The sequence below is a fragment of the Scyliorhinus canicula genome, chromosome 21 (genome assembly GCF_902713615.1).
Source record: "Scyliorhinus canicula chromosome 21, sScyCan1.1, whole genome shotgun sequence".
In the NCBI taxonomy this organism is placed as follows: domain Eukaryota; kingdom Metazoa; phylum Chordata; class Chondrichthyes; order Carcharhiniformes; family Scyliorhinidae; genus Scyliorhinus; species Scyliorhinus canicula.
The window spans coordinates 44,094,289-44,120,748 of record NC_052166.1 but is presented as its reverse complement, the minus strand read 5'-3'; the positions used below and the strand labels follow the sequence as shown (position 1 = coordinate 44,120,748).

General features: G+C 40.6%; 1 protein-coding gene across 8 annotated transcripts in view; it reads left to right on the top strand.

Moving 5' to 3' along the window:
- LOC119955553 (DENN domain-containing protein 1A-like) overlaps positions 1-26,460 on the top strand; it is a 641,178-nt gene that overhangs the window by 565,764 nt on the left and 48,954 nt on the right. For 3 of the 8 annotated variants that reach the window (XM_038781844.1, XM_038781841.1, XM_038781840.1), the window contains exon 19: positions 3,339-3,470. In XM_038781844.1, coding sequence (XP_038637772.1) covers positions 3,339-3,470 — 132 coding nt within the window. Of the gene's footprint in view, positions 1-3,154; positions 3,182-3,248; positions 3,471-19,624; positions 20,957-26,460 lie in introns of those variants that run through there. The other 5 variants (XM_038781843.1, XM_038781838.1, XM_038781837.1 and 2 more) reach the window with 3 other exon arrangements.

Here is a 26,460-nt window from a genome sequence, read left to right as displayed (position 1 = left end):
TATGGCTCAGAAACTTGAGGCTTGGTAGTTAACGCAGGAAAACTATGACAACTTACAGGGCGATGTTAATAAACTTGCAGAATGGGTGTGTAATTGGCAAATGTATGTTAATGTAGGTAAGCCTGAGGTGGTACATTTTAGTAAGAAGAATAAGGATGTTATTCAATCCGCCTTGAAAAATGAATATCTCATTGGGATAGAGGAGCAGAGCGATGTGTCGGTACAGGTTCACAAGTCACTAGAAGCAACAATACAGGACAGTGAAACATTAAAGAAAACAAAACAATGAGTTTTGCTTCTGGTGTTGAAGGGTAGAGGAGTTATGAGGAGCATGTATAGAACCTTGGTTAGACTACAAAGAATACAGTCAACCCTTCAGGTGTCCATATTTTAAAGAAAAGATAGAGACTTGGAGAAGGTGCAAAGCAGATTTACCAGGATGATTCTAGAGCTGAGAGCTTAAACCAATCAAAATATTGGATAGGCTGGGCCATCTTTCGTGAGAAAAGAGAGGAACTGAGAAGAGCCTAACGAGTTAAGAACTACCGGGCATGGAAGACGATCATAGAATTTACAATGCAGAAGGAGGCCAGTCGGCCCATCGAGTCCGCACTGGCCGTTGGAAAGAGCACCCCACTTAAGCTCACACCTTTACCTTAACCCCGCAACCCAGTAATAACCCCACCTAACCTTTTTGGACACTTGGGGGCAATTTAGCCAATCCACCTAACCTGCACATCTTTGGACTGTGGGAGGAAACTGGAGCACCCGGAGGAAACCCACGCAGACACGGGGAGAACGTGCAGACTCTGTACAGGGACTCAAGCCGGGAATTGAACCTGGGAATTTGGAGCTGTGAAGCAACAGTGCTTACCACTGTGCTACCGTGCCACCCTCAAATAAATCACTAATAAATTCAATGGGGAACTTGGGTTGAAACCCCTTTACCCAGATAGCAAACAGCATTTAAAGGGAAGCTGAATAAACCCAAGTGAGAAAGGAATAGGAGGGTATGTTGATGGAGTTAGATAAAGAAGGGTAGAACACTTACATGGAGCCCCACACCACATGACTCTGTTGGCTGAATGGCCTGATTCTGTGCTGTAAGTACTATATAATATAAGAAATACTCCATTCTCTATTGGCTACAGAGAGAAATAATCTATAACAGAACTTGATTTGACACCAGGCTTAGCCACATCTTGCACATAGCCTGTAAACCTATACCCAGAAATAATTTTAGTTACACAATTGAGGAGGCATCGGGAGCAATGAGACATCATTCGCTTACAATTGTTTTGATGTGAATCATGCAACCACACTATTGGTGGCACCTGTCTTTAAATTTTGCAAAAGAAAACAAGTGATGACCTCAGCCGTCAAAACTCAGCAGCTAAAAATGTGTAAAAACATTCAAAAATAAATTTCTGAAAATAAATCTATCATCAGCCACATTCAAACCACCTACTCGCAATCCTTAAAGTTTGCCTAAACGTATAACTTATCAAACATTTTTTTAAATTATGTTCCTACATTTCAAAAATATTTAATTGTTGCAGAATTATTAGAAACTTACTTCCACATTGCAAACAGTTCACTCAATTCTTCAATATCACTTCATTATCACCTTCCGTTCTCTGTCATCTCTACCATGGCTGGGGCAAGGAGGCAATTCCCAAATCTACCCCAGCCGGAATGTGGAATGCTTGTTGGCACCAATGTGATTTCCACAGTGGCTGTCCAGTCAACCAAGGCAACCACCTGCCCCCAGCCTGAGTTGGACCTTTACATGCATGTTGTAATCCAGAGTCATAGATTGCGATGGCAGAGGCTCCAATTTTCTTTCCATCACATGGCTTCGCGTCGCCGGGGTCCCGGGTTCGATTCACCGCTGGGTTGCTGTCTGTACGGAGTGTGCGCGTGTCTGCCTGGGTTTTCTTCGGGTGCTCCGGATTCCTCCCGCGGTCCAGGGATTTGCAGGTTGGGTGGGTTGGCCATGCTAAATTGCCCTTAGGAGGGCTTTTTGGGTTACGGGGATAGGGTCGGCTTAAGTGGGTCGATGAAGACTCGATGGGCTCAATGGCCTTCTTCTGCACTATATATATTCTATGAATCTCTCATGCTTTTACCGCCTGCCATTGGTGTGCGTTGGAAGGATTTGCAGATTAATGCTCAACCCCCGTTAAGCCACGTTATGAACCCACTATGGCCATCAAGACCTGGGATGGGATTTGAACCCGAGGTTTCTGGCAGAGATGGAGGGATACTACCCACTGTGCCTCAAGACCGCCCCTCACTATCACTATTGTAACATAATAACTTCAAGTCCAGGCCCAGGCTGAGTGGCATGAACCTAAGAACCTGGTCAACAAATTAAACCGTATAGTAGTCACTTTATACCTTCATCGTGAAATGGGCGAACCTAAGTTAGCTGTTCTGTTCCTTCACAATATTCACTTAAAGGTAATGCTGCAAGAAAATGAAGAAGCTGACCTTAACTGAATTTCTCTGGCATGCTTCATTAACCAACTTGCTAAAATGTTTTCTTCATGGAGATTGTAATCTAGTTCCTAATCTGTCCAACAGAATTCTGTCAAACGTTCTAAACCAACGCATCTCACTATTTTGACTAAAGTAGGAGTTTAAATTGGACAAGAATAAGCATTTTGATAGCATAGCCAAAATGCTGACCTTTTACACTATATGCGCCAGTTAGATATTGAGATTAAATCTTTGCCTAACCATGGTGGTCTGGACACTTGTCGCACCCACTGAGCCACTTATTTTGGTTCAAAAATAGAGCAAGTTTTAATTGTTCTTGCTCTTTAAAAATCTTATATATTTAGGTGTTCCTATGAGCTATTTAACAATTTGTAATCATAAATCTCATTCCTAGCATTTCTCCAACCCTGACATTCTGGAGCTCTTCTTTCTGCTGTCTATCCCAATTGTTGATGAGAATGAGGCACATAAGTCAGCAAGACTCACATTTATAATTAAGTTAGCTAGAACAGTTATTCTTGACGTCAGTCTGAACTTAGTTAAAGTGGGTATGATTTATTTCTGATTCAACATCTCAATCTCCCTTCTGATATGTCTTAAGAGAAGATACTCATTGATTAATGAATTGTTCTTCTCTATTCCACGCTGACAGTTCAATACAGTTATATCTTTGTTTGCAGTAAGTGATTGATATGTCACTGACTGTGACTTTTTTATACTTCTCTTGTCTCCCTAACAATGCTTAGACAGCCTTTTCCTGTAGTACCTTCGCTTTGCCCCTTGCCCTTAATCAGGAATGTTCCAGATCGTGCAAATCACTTTTTCCTACCATGCAGGAAATGGCAGAAAATGGCTACTCTGTGGCAGGAGAGGATATCCATCAGAAGAGTATCACGTCCCCACTGTCTGAGAAGAAAGAAGGCAAGCAGCGAGAGGACCGGCGACCAATAACTGTGCACTTTGGACAGGTATGTATTTAAATTCTTCAATCTATGCACTGAATTGACCTTGCTGAAAGGTCCAGAGTAAGGAATATAATCGCAATAAGTGTTGTTTGATATCATTCTGCTTTTTACGCCTTTTCAGAGACTAATTGCACATAAATGAAGTGATTCCTTTCATTACGCTCCTCACAATTTTTCCTCCTTGTGCTGCACTTTTTGCTTTTTCTTACTTAATTGCCAGGAGCACTCTATAGCTGGTTATTTAGTCTTCCTTTACTTCTTGTGATATCCAGTTCCTTGTAACAATTATGAATCATTTGTACTATGATGATCTAATGACACTATTAGTTAAGCATTGAAGTTGGTGTTGATAGAGATAAGCTTTAACGTTGAAATTGCAGCATGCTTCACAAGAAAAGTGCAATTTTAATAGCTCCATTACCACTGTTTGGAAAGCACAACCCAAAATCTAAATTAGCTACTAGTGGGTTTTTATAGTGAAAATATGCATACATCAAACTATTATTAGTATTACATCAAAGGCTAGCATTTGCAGTGACTTTTTTTAAGATATGGGCCTCCCTGGAAAAGACCAGCATTTATTGCCCAACCCTAGTTGCCTTTGAGAAGATGATGATAACCCTTCATCTTGAATCATTGCAATTCATGGGGGCAAGATGCTGCCGCAGTGCTATCAGGGAGGGAGTTTCCAGCGATGATGAACGACTGACAATATATATCCATGATAGGTGACTTGGGGTTGATGGTGTTCCTATGCACCTACTGTCTTCCTCCTTCTAGGTAGTGGAGGTTGTAGATTCTGGGGCTGCTACTAAATAAACCTTAACTAATTTCTACCGTTCATCTTGTAGATAGTGAAACCTGCAGCTTTGATGTGCTGATGGTGAAAGGAATTCAATGTTTAAGGCTGGTGTGCTAATCAAACAGACTGCTTTGCCCTGAATGGCGTCAAGCTTCTTGAGTGTTGTTACAGTTGCACTCATCGATGCAAGTGGAAAATATTGCATCACACTCCTGACTGCGGAAACGTAGATTTCTAATAGCTGGAGCATTTATGTAGCTGGTCCAGTCATGTTTCTGGTCAATGGTGATCACCAGAATGTTGATGGTGGAAGGTTCAGCAATGTTAATGTCGCGGGAAAGGCAGTTCGGTTCTCTGTTGTTGGGATGGTCATTACCAGATGCTTTTGTGATGCAAATGTTACTGGCCACTTATCGACCCAAGCCTGTCTTTGACTAAATATTGCTGCGTTTGGGTGCAGAATGCTTTATTTTCCAGCAATATGCATGTGAAGCTCCAAAAAGTTTGCCTATTCCAATTTTAGCTGTTATTCATCTGTTTTTCACTTATTCAAAAATTATGTCCAATTCTAAAGTACATGGAGAAAAGCCTGATCATGACAGATTTTTAGTGGCTGACAAAATTCTCCTGGAACTAGAGGTAATATATGTTGTGTTTTCAACTACGAGTGCTGGCAGTCAACAGGGGCTTATCTCATTTTACACAAAAATAACTCTGAGAACAGGAATTTCAAGATCAGTGTGACCTATTATCCAGAAAGAGTTTTAATTATGGGGGTACTACAGAAAGAACATGGGGCAGAATTCTCCCACCCCCCCCCCCCCACCGGGACGCAATTCTCCGCAATGCGGAAAATCGGCGTGGCGCCGGTTGGGGTATGCGGTGTCTCTCCGGCACGCCGATTCTTCAGGCCAGATGGGCCGAGCAGCGATCAACAAAAAGCCAAGTCCCACCGGCGCCATTCTAACATCCTCTGAGCCGGTGGGACCTCGCCGTTGAAGGGTCCGGGTGCGGCCTATGGGGAGGAGGAGGGGTCTGACCCGGGGAGGGGGGGGGGGGGGGGGGCTCCGTGGTTGCCTAGCCCGCGATCGGGTCCACTGATCGGCGGACCGGCCTCTCTGCCCCAGGCCTCCTTTCCTCCGTGCTGGTTCCTGTAGCCATGCGCCATTTGGGGAAGAAGGCCACTGTGCATGCGCTAGTTGGCGCCGGCCCAACTGTGCATGCGCTAGTAGTCACCGGCTCAACTGCGCATGCGCGGACCCCACGGCCCCAGGTTCAGGCCGTCCTAGCTCCCTGTGGGCCGCAGAATGGGGTCCCGGAACGGTCCAGTTTTTACTCCGGCGTCGGTACTTAGCCGCCCGTTGGGAGAATCCCGCCCATTGGGTTTAATTTATCTGGATAGATTTCTGGAAGAAGCAACAAAATACATTTATATAGAGTCTTTAACACTTTTTTTGTACAGACACTGACTAGAATGATGTATATTTCCAGCATTTTCTGTTTTATTTCAGAATTCCAGTGTAACTTTTTTTTTTCCTTTCTTAAAATCCCTGCTCACTTTTAGTTTTCTGTCAACCATAAAGAAAAACATGCTGCTGAGTTAACAGAAAATACTGGATATAGGAAATGAACAGGGGTAACTATATGTTGATGATATTATTGCCAGCATGGGAACTCTAAAATATCCAAATATACCTTTCCGCCATTGTCAATGCATTATTTAACATGTTTATAACCATTAAATTAGCTTTGTTATTGGCATTCCTCTTTGTGATTTTGAGAAATCAAAAGTAGAATTTGCTTTTGTGTCATCCTTAAATAATTAACAGATCCCATGGAATTCTCTTCCCCCCCCCCCCCCCCCCCCCCCCCCCCCACCACCACCACCACCACCAAGAGTCAAAAGATCTTGTTGAAACTCTGTCTCCATCACGAGGAGCTTTAGCTGTTTCACTTTCGAAGATCAAGCTTCTGAATTCCCTCAAGGCTGCTCAAACCTGGACTGCCTCAACGACGCCACACGTCCCAGCATTTTAATCTCTTCTCCTGAGACCCTGTTTCCCTGGATTTCCATGTCTGCACTTTAGCCTCTACTTACTCACACAATTTCCGCTCTTTGAAAGTCTGCTAGCTTCACTGAGCTGGAAATGCCCCAAGATTTCACCAAGCTCCATTCACCCCAGCTCTGCCAAGCTATAAATGGCTACTAGGTCTTCTGAACCCTCACACTTTCCAGCATGGAGCCAGTGATTGTCTACCAACTCCTCAGCTCCCCGGGACCACTCCTGAGCCCTAAATACACAGAGCAATCAAATGGCTGCTGGAATTTCCCCCGAGTCCCAGCTAACATCAACACTTTTGCTACCTGGAGCCTGCTGACAGCAGCACATTTTTGGTTTGGCTTTTTCCCCTGCAGCTGAACTCTCACTTCACCAGCAACACAGAGACAAATTGAAACTCTAGAATGTTCTTAAGCTCCTCCATCTCCATAAAAATGTAGCCTCGCAGGGCTCACTGTATGTGTTAAAATTAATTGTAGCTTTAATTCCCAAAACAAAAATACTCTCTCAACAACATTTCTTTGTAAGCAGTGTAGACACCTTGCTGCCACTCTCCAGAAAATAACCTTCTGTTCTCTGATCTTGCATCTCTAAATGTTAAAAACTTAAGACAACATGGTCCTGACCTTTCAGTATCAAAGACTACAAGCTGCTTTTGTTGCATTTATCCCACTTTCTGTAGTTAACTTTAATCTTCCCAGAATTAAAAATCATCTCTAAAATATTACTGTAAAACATGAACTGTACACTTCCCCACCAAGTTATGCAGTTTTATTTAACATTTAGAATATAACAATATATATGTTATATATCTTAAAACTAACATAAGCATGCAGTATACATAATAATCAGCCCCTCCTTTTTCCAATGAAATTAACAAGTTCGTAAGCATTCTGCTGAATTCCAGATTCAGTTTACGGTGAAAAATATTACTTCTTACAATGTTTTCTGAAAGTTTTTTTCTTAATGTTATTTTTTTTTAAAGTATGTTAATTTTAATAGTAGTATTGATTTATCGAACTGAGGCATTTATTGATCCAGTGTTCCTTTTGTATTGTTTTAAACCTATCCTCGAAAGAACATGGTTTTTCTGTTGCGTGCTCTATGTTGCTCTGAACTTTGTTAAAAACTTTCAGCTGTATTTCCTGAGAGTTTAAGTATAATTTTTGAGCTCCTTACTCCTCCTATTGTATACCAATTGTTTCACTTCAAATAACACATAAACCAAGGCCATGGAGATCCCAGAGCCCAAAAGTATAATACATAATTTCATATTTGCCATGGTAAAATTGCTGTTTGTTGCAACTGAATTCTGGAAAAATAACCGTTGCCATTTGGATTTAGAAAACATTTGTGCATCATCATAACTGAAGCTGTTATAAGAAGCTTATAAAGGATTTCGCCTGCACTAAGCAGAAGAGATAACAACAACTGTTGGACTTAGCCAATGCAATCCTCAGCAACTTCTACCAGTAAAAATCAGGGTTACGTTATGCTGGCATGGTTAGACCAAAGGAAATTTTAAATGCTATCAACCCAATTTTGCATGGGCTGCACCCACTTTGCAATTGATTAAGTGTTCCACAGTAAAATGAAGAACTTAAGTGCAACAAAATAATTGAACTCAATGATTGGAACTTTTTATTTTAAAGTTTATTACGTTTCTGTTTAACCTGCTCCCTTTGTTTTAAAGCCTTTTGTTTTCAAATTGTGAAAGTCACCCATTTTCCCAACCTAATGTCCATGGTAACGTTTATTCTGTCTCTAAGCTGAGTTTTTAAAAACATTTATACAAGAGGATTTCGCAGTAATTGTCTACGGGTAATCCAGTATGGTTAGTGCAACACAGAATGTAAATAGTTTGTGGCGAGATTGGCATCGGAAGTCACCTAATTTTAAATGTAATGCAATTAAGGGGAGAAAATGCAAGTTTTTCAAAAATTATTCAGTTCTGTTGACATTTCACTTCCCTGTCAGCTGTGTTGATCAGTGAATGTGGTGTGATACTGGCAACATTTCATGTTGTACTTACAATATCTCTCATTGCCAGGAATTGGATCTGGCCCCAGCAATTTGTGTTTTTGTTTCTGTGAGCTTGACTCTTAAGCAATGATAGCTTTAGTTTGTTTTTTGTGGATGTGAGTCTGGCAGTGGACTGGTTTTCTTTTCCATACGTGTATATGTTTGCCTGTTTGGTTTACATCTGTGTTAGACTGACCACAGCAAATGAGACAGAAATTAAAACGTGTGTGAGGGACATAGATGCACACAATTGTAATGAGACCGGGATGCACACCCACACAATTGGAGCGAGGAATACATCTAAGTGAGAGCAGTAGACAATGGAGCACACAAAACTGGAGCTGACTAATTGACTTTCTTACTTTTGTTGATTTGTATTATTTGACTAGCACTTATTCAAATTTTCTGTAACAATTTTATTTGATGTTTAATTTACTAGCTGCCATGAAATATAGAATGTCATTTACATGTAAAAGTGAAGAGATGGCAATAAAACTGCATTGAATACTGATGTGGCTTTATGCCATCAAGTTTGTTGAAGCCCAGACATAGGTTAGTGCAGCTGAAAGGTGTAACTTTATAAAATGCAAATTAGTTTCCATAAGTAGCAATAGATATACAAGCTGCAAAATCTGACCGCAGAATATTTTTCCAATGCACAATTGCATAGTTTATTAGAAGCTGAAGACAGTAGTTATAATATTTTAAAGCTTTCCTATGCAGATGATGAGATGAGCTGTTTTTCATCATTTGTCAACTGCTTAACACATCTGCCAACGTTATCCTGGTGTGCACAAGCAAGACAGAATTTTTAAAATGCATGCATGTGGATTAGGGTCAAGCCCTGTGTTTTTCTAATACAGCAGGTTCGTTGATACGACTGCAGAAGTAGATCTAACCAACAGCAGTGAGATGCCTTAATTGAGACATGCTGTCAAAGTGACAAACAGATTTGCATAATGTGTATTTATTTTCACTGTAACGGCCTGCAGTTTGCTGTTGGTTGAACATTCTTAATCAGCTCTCTCTAACTGAGTCTGCTGAAAGCTGTCCTATACACGGTGCTCTTTTACATTGCATGACAGTTTGTCTGAAGGGGGAAGGGACAGAAAGCTGAAATTTTTATGCAGCTGTTTTTTTGCCATTTTTGTATTAAATGAGCAGGCACATTTACAACCCAAATGCCAGTGGTCCTGTTTGCTTGGCGAGACCACATGAAAAAAAAAATGCTATTACTATTGTCTTTACCTCGCATCTATACATACAGATGAAACCTGTGACTTTTCAAAACCAGTTTTCTATTCCGCAAATCTGTCATATGTGGTGTGATCTGATTATCAATATTCTTTGAAAATTAGACATCCCTTTTCAAAAAGAGACGAGCTTCAAGTAAGAGAATGGGTGCTAACACTTCAGGAAGACTATGGGTGATAAATAGCTTACTTTTTGCCATTTGATTCAACAACCCCAAGTACATATGTATTGTGGAATAGTAGGATTGCAACTTTGTTTGGTCCATGTAGAATTTTGAAAAATATTTTCGCCAATAAGTTCAGGGTGCACCTACTTCAATTGTGAAGCCATAATTATCTTCAGTAATATTTTATGAATTGATATGTGGTCTTGGAAACTTAATTACTGAAGTACAGAATTTCATCAGGTTACTTCAGCAACTTCTATAGAATTATAGAATTACCTACACAAGCATAAAATGATCCACAGTAATCTTGTAGTTTAATTCTTTATCTCCTGGCCAATCTCCACTTGAATTTCACCTAGAAAGAGCAGTACGTTTTAGAAATTGAGTTGCTATCACTGGATGTCATTAATGCTGTGGTCGAATTCCACTGCTTCATAAAGCAAAACTGAAATGTCATTGGTGGAGGAAATTTACTCCACAGTTGCGCAACTGCAGAAGATCAACTGAATATGGCCTCCCTCGAGTGCTATTCTCACACTGAAGAGATAGCGTTGAGCTACCTCAACCACATCCGATACTGAAAGGGCTCCCTGTGAGAGGAGGTTATAAGGGAATTCTTAATTAATAAAGGTAATATGGAAGGTGCAACCACCACTGAGTTCTTACAGCTCTTGTGTCCAACTTGAGTCTAATAATATAATGGTGCTCACTACGCTCCTGTTTGACCCTGTAATCCCTGACCTGGATAAAATCGGTTGTTATGACACTGTTAAACAAGTATTATTCAGGAAAGTCAATTAATGCTATGTCTTGAGAAGATATATAACTTATAATGTTGACTAAAATCACACTTCATTGCACCCAATTTGAGCATTACCCAAGGTTGTGTCTCAAACCTTAGGCGGGGGGGGGTGGTTTCCATGCCCCACAGCTTGTTTCCGAGTGCCGGAAGGTTGTCAGCTGTTGGCCGGCAACTGGATCTACTGGGAAACCTATGGCGGGGGTTTTCCAATAAGCAGGACTGGAAGATCCACCTGACAAGAGCAGCCATTAAATTCTCCCCTCCCCCACCCCCCATATAGTTGAGGAAATAACAATTATCATTTAATTCCCAAAAACGGCACTAACTAATCTATTGTCAATGAATTTCAGAAGTGTTTACTGCCTTTTACCTAAGGTTGTACCTGTAGTCTTTATTCTTCAAATTCAGGAATATGGGAGAACTGGGAGGAGCCAGCATGTGTGCTCCAGATCTGGGAGTATACAGAAAATCAGATGAATACACTTTATTTGAAAATTGCCTTATTAAAATAATTTTTCCGTGATGCCTGTAATGTTCTCGTCGGATGGCCTGATTTATTACAAGAACGCTTGTAGCTAAAGTTATAAACTATTTATTAACTTTAACTGTGGCTAAAATACATTCAAGACAACAGATGAAAAACAGTAAAATCATGCGAAGCAATCTCTCTCTTCAACTTCCTCCAGCTAGTCTGAGGTCAGCTGACTTTAACAATCACGTATATACCAGTGAGACTCCTAGTGGTTAGTGGGTGAAATACAATACAACCATGATATCACTACATCCCCTTTCCTTTGAAAGAATAAATTAATACATTATTATCAGTATACTTACATGTGATATCATGAGCCTGAGTCTAACCGTATTATTTTTTTTTATTTTTAAAACTGGTTTATCAACTATACATGTGTACAAATAGTCCAAATCTACAAATTGAGTCGACCAAGTTTTCTTCTGACTCTGGTTGATCTTCTCAAAGTTTTACCTTGCTGCTCAGAACTTTTATATTCAATGTTCTCCATGATATTCTCATGCTCAGGAACTGCTGAACTATCTGACACTGAAGCTTGTGTTGATTCTGACGTAGGTTTGTCATCCATCATGTTGTTGTGTAAGTCTTCTCTGGTTTTCAAGAGTGAGCGTCGATTTCTTCTTAAAACCAACCCATCCTCTGTCTGTACATTGTAGGAAGGGGTGCTACTTTGTCAAATACAATGTTTTTTTTGACCAATTGCCTGAATCTTCTACTCTCACAATGTCATCACTAGTCAGGTGATAAAGTTCTGGACACTCTATCATATAACTGCTTTTGTTTCTCTTTAATGTTTTGCATTTCCTAAAGTACCACTGCATTCTCCTTGTTTGGCAAGTGTGGAAGTGTGGCACGTAACCTTCTATTCATGAGTAACTGCTGGCGATCTACCAAGTGAAAATGGGGACGCTCTGTAACTCAATAGTGTGGGATATAGATCAGATTGGCTGTCCATTACTTTTTTCAGCAATTGTTTAACAATATGCACAACATTTTTGGCTTTTCGATTGGCTTGAGGGTAACCACTCTTCACAGCTAAAACAAAGACTTGTCACTCATGACGACTTGCAGAATTCCGTGTCTAGTGAAAATTAACTTGGTATGCAGTATTTTACAGTAGAGCTATTTCGGGATAGTTTGAAAAACAGTCTATGATCAGGAAATAATCTTTCACTCGTAGGTGAAATATATCCATAGCTACTTTCTGCCATGGTACCGTAGGTAAATCAGATATTTGCATAGGTTCTCATGTTTGCTTGCAATGATGCGTTTGGCATGTGTCAAAACAATTGCCAATCCTTTCAGTATCGTTGTTTATACCTGGCCACAAGCTCCCCGTTTATATTTTTGAATCCTAAGATGTCCTTCATGTATCTTCTTTAGTACATACTTGCGAAGAGATTGAGGTATGACTATAGTGTTCAAATGAAGTACCACTCCATTAATGATACTGAGTTCAGATCTTGTATTGTAGAACTCCATGCATTAATCTCTGGGCCAGTGAGTGTTGATGTTCCTCATAACTTCTTGAAGAGTTTGATCCTTCCTGGTCTTTTCTTGGATCTCATGTAGTTTTGCATCTGATACTGGTAGTAGTTTGGAAATAAGATTGACATGCAGAACTGCATCCTCTGTAATCTGACCACCAATACTTTGCATTGGCACTCAATAATGCAAATGCTAAGAAGAAATATTTGTCTGGCATTAGATGAGATTGAAGTCATAGCGTTGTAACTTCATCATCAACATCTGATTGCATGGAGACATCTGGTTGAGATTTGTTTTGATGATAACCAAAGGACGATGATCTGTCTCAACTGTGAAAGTTGGAAGCCCATAGACGTAGTCGTGAAATTTCTCCAAGCCTACAGCTAAACGCAGGCATTCTTTTTCGATTTGAGCGTATCTCTGCTCTGTTGTCGTCATGGATCACGATGCATTTGTGACTGGTTTGCAATTGTCATGCTCGAGTTGCAAAAGAACAGCCCCCAGACCATCTTTGGACGCATCTGTAGACACTTTGATCTGCTTAGATGAGTCAAGAAAGGTGAGAACTGGTGTGGTGGTTAGTGAAGTCTTGAGCTTCTTCCACTCTTGTTCATGTTGCTCAGTCCAAGTGAAATCCATTGTCTTGTGTAGGAGATCATGTAGGTGTGTTGTTTTTGCTGACAGTGGGGCAGCACGGTGGCGCAGTGTTAGCACTGCTGCCTCAGGGCGCCGAGGTCCCATGTTCGATCCCAGCCCTGGGTCACTGTCCGTGTGGAATTTGCACAATCTCCCAGTGTTTGCGTGGGTTTCGCCCCCACAATCCAAAGATGTGCAGAGTAGATGAATTGGCCATATGAAACTTCCCCTTATTTGGAAAAAATAAATTGGGTACTCTTAAGTAAAAAAAAAGAAAAAAAAAGTTTTTGTGGACTGGTTTGGAATTAATTTCCTTATAAAATTAATCATGCCTACCACTCTTAAGATGGCTTTCTTTGTGATTGCTGATTCCTTTTTATTTATTTGCTGTTTGGGGGTTTGGTGGGAGGGTTGTTATTGATATGGGGATTGACATTGCATTCGTTACTTATTTTTGTTTATTATTGGTGGGTGTAAATTTGGGAGAAAATGTGAAAAAGGAGGGGAATAAAAATATTTATTTTTTAAAAAGATGACTTTCTTGTGTGGTTTTAACATGTTGAGAATTGCTTGGATTTTGTCTTTGTCAGGTTCAATGCCATGCGATCTGAGCTTGTAACCTAGGAATGTGATGTCAGTTACTCCAAATTGGATTTTTTGCTTGTTGAGTTTCAGCCCATTTCACCTGACGCACATTAGAACTTTAAGCAACCTCGTATTGTACTTTTATATGGTTGAGCCCTAAACGATGATATCATTCAGGTACACACATACACCTTCAATGCCTTTGATTAAAATTTCTGATGCCAAACGGCATTCTCAGAAAGCAGTACCGTCCAAATGACGGAATGAAAGTGTAGTATTTTGTACTTTGTTCCTCTAGCTTTAGTTGCCAGAAACCCTGAGGCGCGTCAAGTTTCATAAAGAATTGTGCACCAGCCATCTCAGATGTCATTTCCTCACGCTTTGGCATTTGGTAATGTTCTCTTTTGATATTCTCATTCAGATCTTTACTATTTATGCATATGTGAATATCGCCATTCTTTTTCTTAACACAAACCATGGAGTATACCCAGCCGGTAGGTTCTTCAACTTTTCTGATTACTTTTACTTTTGTCATTCAGTCTAGCTACTTTTTGAGGCAGTCCCAAAGAAGTGCAGGTATTCCTCTGGATGCCTGTATCACAGGTTTTTCATCCTCTTTGAGTTGTATCTTGTAGGTGAATGGTAGTGTACCAAAACCTGTGAACACATCACTGAATTTGCTGATAATGTTCTCAGAATGCTTGTACCATTATAATCTCTGAGATATTTTGTGATTTCTTCTAATTGGCTGAATTTTTAGATTTTTGAAATCAGTCATTCTGATTAAATTTGCTTTGGCACCAGTGTCTAACTTCAATCAGACCACTGTACCGTTCACTTCAAGTGGTAGCAGCCATTTGTCCTCATCAACCTCATTTATTTTAAATGGAGTATCAGTTTGCATTTTTTTAAGCGCTGGAGAATTTTTTGATGTCTCCAAAAGTTATTCTTCTGTGTTATTACTCCAACAAACAATGATGTTTCATCACTGGAGACTGTCTTCCACTGTGCTGACTGGGGTTGAGCTTAGACTAACAATTCTGAGCAAAGTAATTTTTTCCTTTGCATCTGGAACAAGACTTGCCAAATATTGGATACTGCCTTAATTGGTGCCTTTGGCCACATCTTTTAGACAGAAATACTTTGACCTGATCTTTAACCTGTTTATTGGCGTGTGAGGTAACTTTCCAGCCTTTTATCAGTGATGAACTGACCTAGGGACTCTCCTGCCTTCTGTAAACTTGATCTATGATCACATAGCGTTCATAACTTTCATTCTTTCTGGGGCTGCAATAGGCATCAAATCTTCAAATGATTTTGTTAAATCTTCATTGTTTGCAAATTTAAACGTATTAAACACTGCAGTTGTTTCTGGCCCTGCTGCTGTTAGGAGCATCGCTATCTTAACGTGAATCTGATTGATCTTCTAAATATACTGCAGTAAGAACCAGATTAAATTGTTGCTAAAACACTTGTCAGTTGCTGTCCACATTACTATGAAGCTGAGACTCTTTGATGGCTTCAACTGTTAATTCTGCAGTCTGGAAAATCTTCCAATCTCTGAGGCAAGCTGATAGTTATTTTTTCTCAGTGTTTAATACCATCCAATCCTGGTACCATGTAATGATCTTGTCGGGGAGCCTAATTTATTATAAGAACTTGGAGCTAAAGTTATAAATGATTTATTAACTTTAACTGTGGGTAAATTATATACAAGACAACAGATGAAAAACAGCAAAATCATGGGAAACAGCCTCTCTCCAACTTCCTCCAGCCAGTCTGAGGTCAGCTGACTTTAACATTCACTTATATAGTAGTGAGACTACTAGTGGTGAGTCGGTGAATTACAACACAACCATGCTATAACTACAATGCCTTCTATCTCTAAGCTTGTAAATGACATTAAATGAATCCTAGGAACCATTGAGTTATATCCAAGTGGCAACATGTAGCGTTATTTGGGATTCTCATGACAACCCTGGAAATAGTGCATACCTAACTGCAGGGGGGAGTTACTTGGTGCCTTATGTTTTTCCAGTGACATTCTTATTGTGATGATATGAGACTCTTTGCTACTTTCTATTTTACTGAGTTTCCACATCAAATAAAATAATTGGTTCAAAGTGATGATATATGATGACAATTTCATGATTTAAATAAAATGTTATGCGTTTACCCAAAGAATTTGTGACCTACTCATGCACTTATTACTTTGTGATTATGACACAAGGTCACTTCTATATTCTATTCTAAATAACTTCTTGTCAATAGCATGTCCTCCATTACCATAGTGTTGACAAAGTTTAATAACTTTACAACAGAACTATAGAATTCAAAGAGCATTGGCAATACTCATCGGGTCATGCAATGCTACATCTGTGGAGAGAGAAGCTGAATTAACGGGATGAATTTTTGCTGAGATGGTCCAACTGTGGAGCCCTTTATCAATGGGCAGGACCCAGATGCAGAAGGCTGAACCCCATTTTTGCTGTTCTAAGGGCTTTAATCCACAGTGTGAGAGTCCTGATGCAAATGTTCCTGAAGGGCGGATGAAATGTCATGATCCAAAGTTATTTAAATCCTCAGATGCTTAAATATGGAAAAAAAAACAGGCTGGAGCTTTCATTTGGAGTAAAGAAGTAGAAAGCTACTGGTGTACATTGACTGACAGGTCATCTGGTGTAGCTTCAAAAAAACATTAGCCGTCTGTTCCTACAATTCCAACAATTAGCATTTTTTGCATTTCCCAGGGGTTGTTTTTACAACCCATTGAGCCGATTATGAATGCTAAGCTGAGTTCCAAAAGCTCCAAAACAACTTATCTCAGCAAGGTGGGCTGAGTTCACATTTTAGTTGACAAAGCTTTGAGTGGTTATTAAAGGATTAGCTGTCTGATGTAGTTACTGAACAGAATTTGTTTTTACAACTAATTAACGATTGAGGGGATTTTAGTTTTTGAATGGGTTTCATGAATGCAAGTTTTTCTTTTCTTGGTCAAGTGTGTATGAGTGAGAACTCTCTTAGATTGTTAAAAGTTTAAGATTTATCGTCTGCACGTGGTTCCTGAGGTCTGCCCATATTGGGTAATGTTTTTGAGGCTGTGGAGGTAGCATAGGGGGTGAGAGGACTTGTGGGATGGGTAGGGTAGGGAGAGGGCTGGAGGGCTTTAACAGCATTTTATAAAACTGAGCCAAAGTCACAGACAACCTAAACAGGCCTTCTAACAAACGTGACTCATCAATCACCAACCTCCTTGGCCCCAGATTCTATCCCACACCTGCCCACGCAGAATTAAAATATGGTGGGTGAAGCTCTTTTAAAAGAGTTGTCAGTCAAGCTTGGAAATTTCCCAACTTGAGCTTTGCACCTCTGACAAAAATCTGACTGACTTTTCAGGTTGATTGCTTTTCAGCAGAACTTGCGCATCTGCAGTATTTTGCATTGTACAAAATTCAAAGTTGTAGTCAATCAAGAGTGGGTTAGTTACCAGATTATGAAAGTTGATAAACAGGAGGTCAGCATGTCTCTGTCACATTCACATTCTGTAGCAGCCCTTAATTTGCTGCTCACTTATTCTCGGACAATGTTATTTTTAAATCCGAAATTCGGGTAATCAAACTGTTTTCTTTTAAAATAATAATCATGCCAACACATAGCCAGTCTCAACTTTTCACATTTTTAAGCAATGGATAGCGTGGTAAAACATTCACTAAATCTTATTATTGCTGAATGTTCTTCGTCGATTCTGATTTTTTGAAAAAAATTTCTATCGCATGTAAGGAAAAGTAACTGAATTTTGTGCAACTGTAATTAATTCACCAAGTAACCATAATCTTGTATTTTGAAATAAATACATTGGCACAAGAGTGAGATTGGATTTCTCAAAGGACCTGTCTCTGATGACCTCTGAACACATGCAGCATATTGTCATGGCTATCAGCATCCCAGCAGTAAATACTCAAAACAGCAAATAATACAACAGACTGTACAACTGAACTCAGATTGCCTCTGGCTCAGTCCCAATCCATGTCTCTAGAGTGATCCATTATTATTATGTAATCCTTGACTCAAGGTTTTGCTAGTTGTTGAGCTTTTCATCAAAATATTTACCACCATTGTCATTATAACATGGAGAACACTTCACATTTTCATTTTCAAAGTACATATTTATGTGAGTTTTGTCAGAGAAGTTCAGGAGAAAGTTAATTCTAAATTCTAGTTTGTGATAATGTCTTGGAAGAAAACGTAGCGGGTCTGATTAGCAAGTCTGCGGATGATACTAAGATTGCAGGAGTTGCGGATAGTGATGAAGATTGTCAGAATGCAGCGTGATATAGATAGGCTGCAAAATTGGGCAGAGAAATGGCAGATGGAATTTAACCCTGACAAATGCGAGGTGATGCATGTTGGTAAATCTGATTCGGGTGGGAGCTATAAAATAAATGGCAGAACCATCAGGAGCATAAACACACACAGATATCTGGGCGTGCAGATCCACATATCCTTAAAATGGCAGCACAGGTGGAAATGGTGGTAAAGAAAGCATATGGCATAGTTGCCTTCATCGGATGGGGCATCGAGTATAAAAATTATATAGAACATTGGTTAAGCCACATTTGACATACTGTGTCCAATTCTGGTCATCACACTACCAGAAGAATGTGGCAGCTTTGGAGCGAGTACAGAAAAGGTTTACCGGGATGTTGCCAGGTATGGAGGGTATTAGCTATGAGGAGAGATTGAATAAACTGGGATTGTTCTCGCTGTGGGTGACCAGATGGAAGTTTATAAAATTGTGAGGGGTATAGATAGGGTGAACAGTTGGAGACACAAGTTCGAGGTGAGGGGGGAGTAGGTTCAGTGGAGATGTGCTGGGGAACAGAGGGTGTGGTGGCCTGGAATACACTTCCAAGTGAGGTGGTTGAGGCCAATATGTTAGCGACCTTTAAGACTTACCTAACTAGACACATGAACAGACAGTTCATAGAAGGATACAGGCGGTTGTTCTAGATAGGACACACGATTGGCGCAGGCTTGGATGGCCAAAGGGCCTGTTCCTGTGCTGTACTGTTATTCGTTCTAAATGGCTACACAACAACAACTTGCATTTATATGGTCCCTTTGACGTTGTGAAATGTCACAAGGTGTGGTATCCGGGAGAAAAAATTGACACCTAAACCACATAAGATATTAGGGTCAATGATTAAAGGCACGATAAAAGAAGCATGTTTACAGAAGCATCTTAAAAGAGGAGAGGGAAGTTGAAAGTTATACAGAGGAGATTTGCAGAACTTAGGACCTGGACAACTAAGCGAACAGCTGCTCAAAGTGAAGTAAAGGAAATTAGGGATACGCAAAGACCAGAATTTAAGGGTTTTGGAGCTCTTGCAGGGCTGTAGGTTGAGAGGAGGTTACAGAGGTAGGCTGAGGCGGGACCAGGGAAGAATTTATACACTAGAATTTTAAACTTAAACCATTCTTGAACCAGGGACCAAGGCATACACCTGTGTACTGGTGGCAAAGAGTTATATTTGCGTAATCAACTGTAATGAGAATGAAAGTGCTAATTCCCTGCCTTTTTTCATTTCTGATTTTATTTTGAAAGGCTAAGTGATCAAAACACAGTAATCCAGGTATCTTTGGTAAATTGTTCTCTTTCACAAGTTATCACGCCCAGTAAAGACAAGTCCTATGCACAACCTTTAAAATGAACTGTAATCGATTTAGAGTTTCCCGGAACTGCCTTTTAAAACAAATGGCCTTAACGTGTTGCAAAAAATGGCTGCTGAGTCATCTGCCTTGTTCTATAGATTTCAACTACCACACCATCCGAAAAGACTAAGAAGTGTCAATAATCATTGCCTGAAACCATCCAAAAGAGTATCCTGAATTCAATGGATCTTTTCAGAATCAAAGATGGTGATTGTCTCAGATTGTCACGATGAACGTCTCCACACACAACCCCAATTTTGGCTAATTAACTTAAGCGCAGCACCATATTTGAAATGGCGCTGTGAAGGACCATGTGGTAAAGCAGCAATGGTGGTCAGCATGTTTGCAAAATTAACTGAAGAAATGCATGCAGAACAAAGACTGCAGAGACAGCAGCAGAACAGACAACAAAATCTATCCATATTAGAATTGGAGACTGCAACATTTTTGAGGTCTCCCAATTTGTTCCTTTTCTGAGCACAGAAAACTCAACTGGTAACAATACTACAAATAGCCAACATCATGATCTGCTGAAAATTAACTTCTTCGAAGGAATCTTGCACTAATCCTACAATTGTACAACTACAAGTATTGAAACCAACTAGACTACCATTCAGGACTGAAAATACCTTCACTCGGTCTGAAATGCTTGTTGTTTGTCCAGACTAGCCACAGGCGACTAGGGGATTTTCACAATAACTTCATTGCAGTGTTAATGTAAGCCTACTTGTGACACTAATAAAGATTATTATTACATGAATTACGAACGTGAATCATAACTTGAAAAAGTGTACTCTCTTTAACTGTATTTTTCCTTGACTAAGTGTGAGAGTGGTGCTTCAATGATGTAGCATCAGACTTTTAGGGTGAATGCATGAATAGATAATCCTCTTTAAACCCATGAATAAAAGGTAGTGGTAAAGTCATCAAAGTCCCAGATGGCTGCTTTCCCTTTTGAGGGGGAGACCTGCCTCGTGGTGATTTAACCTGAGGATCACCACACCTCAGGCGAGGGGCAAGGTTGAGAAGGCGGGGCCATCATGGATAACCTCAGCCAGTACAGGAATTTGACCCTTGCAACTTAATTAGATAGATGTAACTGCTGGCAAGTGGGAGAGAGAATGTTTCCAATGAAAAGTGCCTCCTTTTTTATATGTCCCCTGATCAGAGATTTAAGAGAACAAATTCTGCCAGAAATGATCCTCCCTGAAATATCCTTTTGTGGAGTCCCTCTGCCTACATATATATAAGTAGATAAGCTCTGCTAATATTGGACAGGCTACTTATGTATTGTTTTTGCTAAATGTGGTTGAATACCACATGATTATGTTCAGATTGATCAAGTCTCTTTGATCCAACAACATGCTTGTGTTTCTAACACACTGCAAAAATCAGCAGATAACCAATGAGTGTGGTTGTAAAAAAGGAATATTATGAACAAATTAAATATGATTACTTTGTCAAAAAAGCAAGCTTTTAAATATTGCCTATTTAAAAAACAATAGGCGTATAAACTTGCATAATAGGATAAATTCACTGTTCACAAGCTTCATGTGGAATGTTATGATCGAAGAATTGCCTATATCTGACCCACATTCAATTTAATTGTGATATTTACAAATTTACTTTAATATCTCATCATTAATTCATAGAACGATGAATATTATACAGTATGATGCAGAATGAGTGAATTAATGTTATATCTTGAGTAACATCCTGCCTGCAGTCAGAATTACTGCACCATTGGCGACCATGCCTTCAATTGCCTAGACCCCAAGTTCTGAAATTCCCTCCCAGTGCTCCCGCCTCTACAGTGCTTTCCTCCTTTAAGGCACTTCTTAAGACTTTCCCCTTTGACCCCAAACTTTTGATCATCTACCCTAATGGGCAGAATTTCTTCTAATTGACAGGGTTTGAAAAACCAGATGGACATCTGCTTCACATCCGAGGGGGAGGCCTGACAGACTGTCAGGCACTTAACAGGCCCATGTCGGGCCTTCCCTAAAGGTGGAAATCAGAGGCCAACAGCCAACAGAGGCCATTACAGGAAGCATCACCAGCTAAGGTGTCTGCTGCCTGTAGTGCACCCAGGGAGAGCCCCAGGATACCAAGGGACCCAGACCATAGGTGAGTGAGGGCAGCAGGGCTTTGGAGGCAACCGCAGGAGGAGTTGCATTCAACAGCCACCCAATGCCAGGTCCCTTGATCAGTCATTAAATACTTTTGAAAGCTGGACCCCCCAACCATACCTTTGCAGGAAGGCGCAGGCAAACCCGACAAGAGAGCCTTGCCACTCGCATGTGATCCCTAAATTTCAGTGGGCTCAGGGATAATTGGTGTCAGTTGGTTCAATAATTGACAACCTGCTAAGAGTGGGGGAGTTCTCTTTTCCCAAACCCCCCCACCCCTGTGCCCGTTTCCACCTCCAACTTAACCACTGACAGGAAATTAATGTCTGGCCACTCCCAGCATCGTGTGAGCCCAGCCACAATGTTTCCCACTACAACAAATGCATTGAATACAGTATCTCCTGATGTGGCTCAGTGTCATACTTTGTTTTATAATGTTTATAAGGCTTCTGTGAAGCTCCTTTCATTATATTAAAGATGCTATATAAATAAAAGTTGTTGCAATTTTAAAAAATATTTTTATTCAACGTCTTCAATTTTATAACAAATTATAATAAAAGCACATTAACAAACAACCCAAAACTATCCTCCCCAAGCCCCCATAAGCAAAAAGGTCCCCCCCCCCCACCTTAACTTCCTCCTCCCTAGCAACTAAGGGTGACCAGATCTTTAAAGTGCAGAATAAACGCTGCCATCTCTGGTAGAATCCCTCAATGCCCCCCCCCCCCCCCCCCCCCCCAACGGAGTACTTGACTTTCTCAAGTTATAAAAACTCTATAAAATCTCCAACCATTGTAGCCACCTGGGGTGGCCACTGCCCAACACAAAATGGAAGATTACAAGGAATGCAGGGAAAATGGACATGTTGCAAAAGCAAGCAGCCTGCAAAAGCGCTTGTGTATTCTGACTGCTGCAGAAACCAGTTCTGACTGCTGCAGAAACCAGACAGCACTGTGAAAGAAAACAAGTTAGCATACTAATGAGGCGATACCAGGTACAATGGAAACAAATCGATACATTGAATGGAAGGCCAGACTTCTCGGCGCCAAGAGAAGTCCAAAACAATAAGTCCCAAGAATCGCCCAGTGATCGAGGGACTGCCCCGTTATTGGGGAATTCAAATCAATCGATTGGGAAGAGACCCAATCGATTGCGAGTGTATAGAGGGTCCGCCCAGGTGGGCGCGAGACCCTGAGAGAGGTATAAGACAGAGAACCCGACCCCAGCTCTCTCTCTCTGCCAGCCTCTCCTTGACCAGCCAGCCCTCCCAGCAGAACACCGTTGCAGCAGAAGAACCTTGAGGAGGAGAGGCCTGGACAGCAGCCACCATCACGTAAGTGTCATACAACGCACGCTACGAGAGTAGACACTCCTGACCCCCTTTAGTCCATAACTACTGGAAGCCTGCGGACCCAGGACAAAGCTGGAGGCCGTTGTTCCCTGATCCGGCAGTCCCCTTATCCAAATAAGTATTTGGCCTATTAGTGGTAGGATTAGCCTAGTCTTATAGTTTTATATGCATGATTAGTAGATAACTGTATTATAATAAACATGTCTTGTTTGAACTTACTAACTGGTGTATGGAGTTATTGGTTTGAACTTGAACTTGAAACTTGTGGCGGTATCTTAACGATACCTGGTGACTCTAGAGCTAAGGAACGAAACAGCCAAATTGAGTGTAAAGCACACTTACCCAGAACGAGCAACACCATACTGAGGCAATGGGCGGAGAAGCTGACCTCCACTCCATCAGCTCCTGCCCCTGTATGCAGCTCCAGTAGTTCTGACACCCCAAATATGGCCCTCAAGGGCTTCAATTTGCAGAATCGCCAACATAGTGCTACAAAAGGAGACCCAGAACCTCACACAGTTGCTGCAATTATAAGACATGTAAGAAAGGTTTAAATGAGGGCAGCATGATGATGCAGTGGTTGGCACTGCTGCCTCACGGCACCTAGGACCAGGCTTCGATGTTCATGTGGAGTTTGCATATTCTCCCCGTGCCTGCGTGGGTTTCAGCCCCACAACCCAAAGATATGCAGCGTAGATGGATTGGCCATGCTAAATTACCCCTTAATTGGGAATAAAAGAATTGGGTACTCTAAATTTATTTTTAAAAAAGAAAGGCTTTTAAGCATCATTAATTTATCAAAGACCAGCAGCATATACAGTTCTGATAAACCTTCCGATATAATACTAATACAGCACTCTCCTGTACCTCGCCCCTCCAAAAGAATAAAACTCAGTAGCCTGTCAGACAAGAAACCCTGTGATGAATTAAAAGCTATTTAAATATTCATAGAATCCCTACAGTGCAGAAGGAGGTCGTTCGGCCCATCGACCCGAAAGAGCACCCAACCTAGGCCCATCCCCCCCATCCTATCATAACCCCACCTAACCTGCATATCTTTGGACATTTGCGGGCAATTTAGTATGGCCAATCCACATAACCTGCAAATGTTTGGACTGTCAGAGGAAACCGGAGCACCCGGAGGAAACCCAGGCAGACACTGGGAGAACATGCAAACCACACAGACAGTCATCCAAGGCCAGAATTGATTCCGGTTCCCTGGTGCGGTGAAACGGCAGTAAAATGAAATGAAATGAAAATCGCTTATTATCACAAGTAGGCTTCAAATGAAGTTACTGTGAAAAGCCCCTCGTCGCCACATTCCGGCGCCTGTTCGGAGAGGCTGGTGCTAACCATGTGTCACTGCGTCTTACTTGTCTTATTCAGTTTTATTCTTTACATGAAAATAATTTTGTATGGAGTTATGCTCTTCAAGTCAGGGCTCAATATTTATGACTGAATCATGTGCACTTGGCACTTAGATATTGATTATGGGCACATTGGTAGTCCTTCCTGACTGAACAAGACATTTTTCTTCTCTCTCCAACTTTTTCAAATCTTGCCTTTCCGAGTCACCCAGAAAGAAGCAAAGGAGCCTATTAAGAGCTCCCTCGTGCCCTGAAAAGGTTCTGACCTATAATGTAGTCCATCAATTAAAAATGAAAAATTCAATGTGAATGATATTCAAAGCGAGCTTTCTTAACAAAAATGATGTGGGTGCAAGTTCTGAGAGCTCTAACAATGGGGCAATTAATTACAATTTTAAAAATTGTTTTGTGCATTCATATAGTCCTAAAGGTGGGAAAGCATCATAATGATGTTGAGAATTTCACTTTACCTGTTAAAGCTGTAAGACACTATATGGGAAACGATGAGGAATTTTTCTATATTCTAATGCATGGATTGGAATGTACCCACACACAAGTTTTAGAGAAACAACATTGTCCAGTGATTAGGATGAAAATTTTTATTCATGACAGTGCATGGCAGTGGTGTGGGTTGAGATGACACTGGTAAAACCGCTTTGAGTTTAATATCAGGCAACACTTAATTTATTGCTGCTTTGTAATAACCTCCAGGCCGTTCCTTCGCTGTCATGGGGTCAAAATCCTGGAACTCTCTCCTTAACAGCGCATGGACTGCAGCAGTCCCAAGAAGGTGGTCAACATCACCTTAAGGGTAATACGAGATGGGCAATAAATACTGGCCTTGCCAGTGATGTCCAAATTATTTATTAATTAAAATAATATTGGTTATTATGCTAGATCAGATTATGATAGTTTGTTTAACAGCTCATTAACCAAAAAACAGTTTGTGACTTCTTCATGGGTGAACTTTATTTTTCAAGCATAAAATGATGTAAAGCATTCCAATTCAGCATGCATAGAGCCCGTTTTCTTAGGCATTCCAGGTGGCGACTTAAAACAAGCATGGCTCCTTGGCGCTTTGTCAAGGTCAATTGGAGATGGGCAATAAATGCTGTCCTTGTGAGCGATCCCGTGAATTAATATCAATTTTTAAAATGTTAATGAGGTACCTAATGCTCCTTGAAGGACCCTTCTACAAAATTTGTTATTTATGAGTAGGACAGGTGTCAGGCCTGTCCTGTTTAGAATTCTTCCCCCGTGAAAGCCAAATAAAAGTCTGTTTGTTTATATGTTTTTAAAGTAATAAATGCTCCTTCCTAACTCCACAGTCCTTGCAACTTACCCTCTCTTCACCCCGCAGCATATTCCCCATTGTTCACTGCAAGCCCCCGTTCTGAATCTTTAACAAATAGCTTCCTCCAGCAAGGCAAACATGGTGAAAGTGACTTTCTCAATGCCAAGTTGCCTGTAGAGAAGGTGACTGGCACTGGCAGCTCACCCCAAACATGGTTCAGATGTATAATGGGTGCAGACAGAAATCTACCCTGTGGTGTTTACAGAGATTCTGGATGGATCTGCATTTAGCTTGTTCCCAGTAATAAGAGACATGTGCAGTCATTGGTCAATTATAAAGAGCTATTGGAGCTGGAATAGTTTCTCACAAAAAGATGTGACTTCCCACCAGTAAAAGTCAGAAGTTCCTAATTCCATTGAACCACATTGTAATGATTTCCTTACCTCTTTTGAAACTAGTAATATAGTGCGGATATCAACAGAAATGTTCTCGTCCAATGTTCTATTACACAATTTATATTTAAGAGCTACAATGCAAGTTTTGAAATAGTATGTGCTCTGAATATAACTTATCACAGGTTATTCTTTGACGTATTGACTTTAGCATAACTTAGTACGGCTTATTGTTTGGAGGCTGACTGTTTTAAAAGTCAATTATTCATAAATGTTACATTCTTTAATATTGACATAAATGTAAACTTGGTAGCAGTGGAATTGCACAATCTTACCTTAGATTGAGAATGCTAGGCCGTCAGCTGCCTAGTTCTTGAGAAGTTAAGAATTATGCAAGCAGT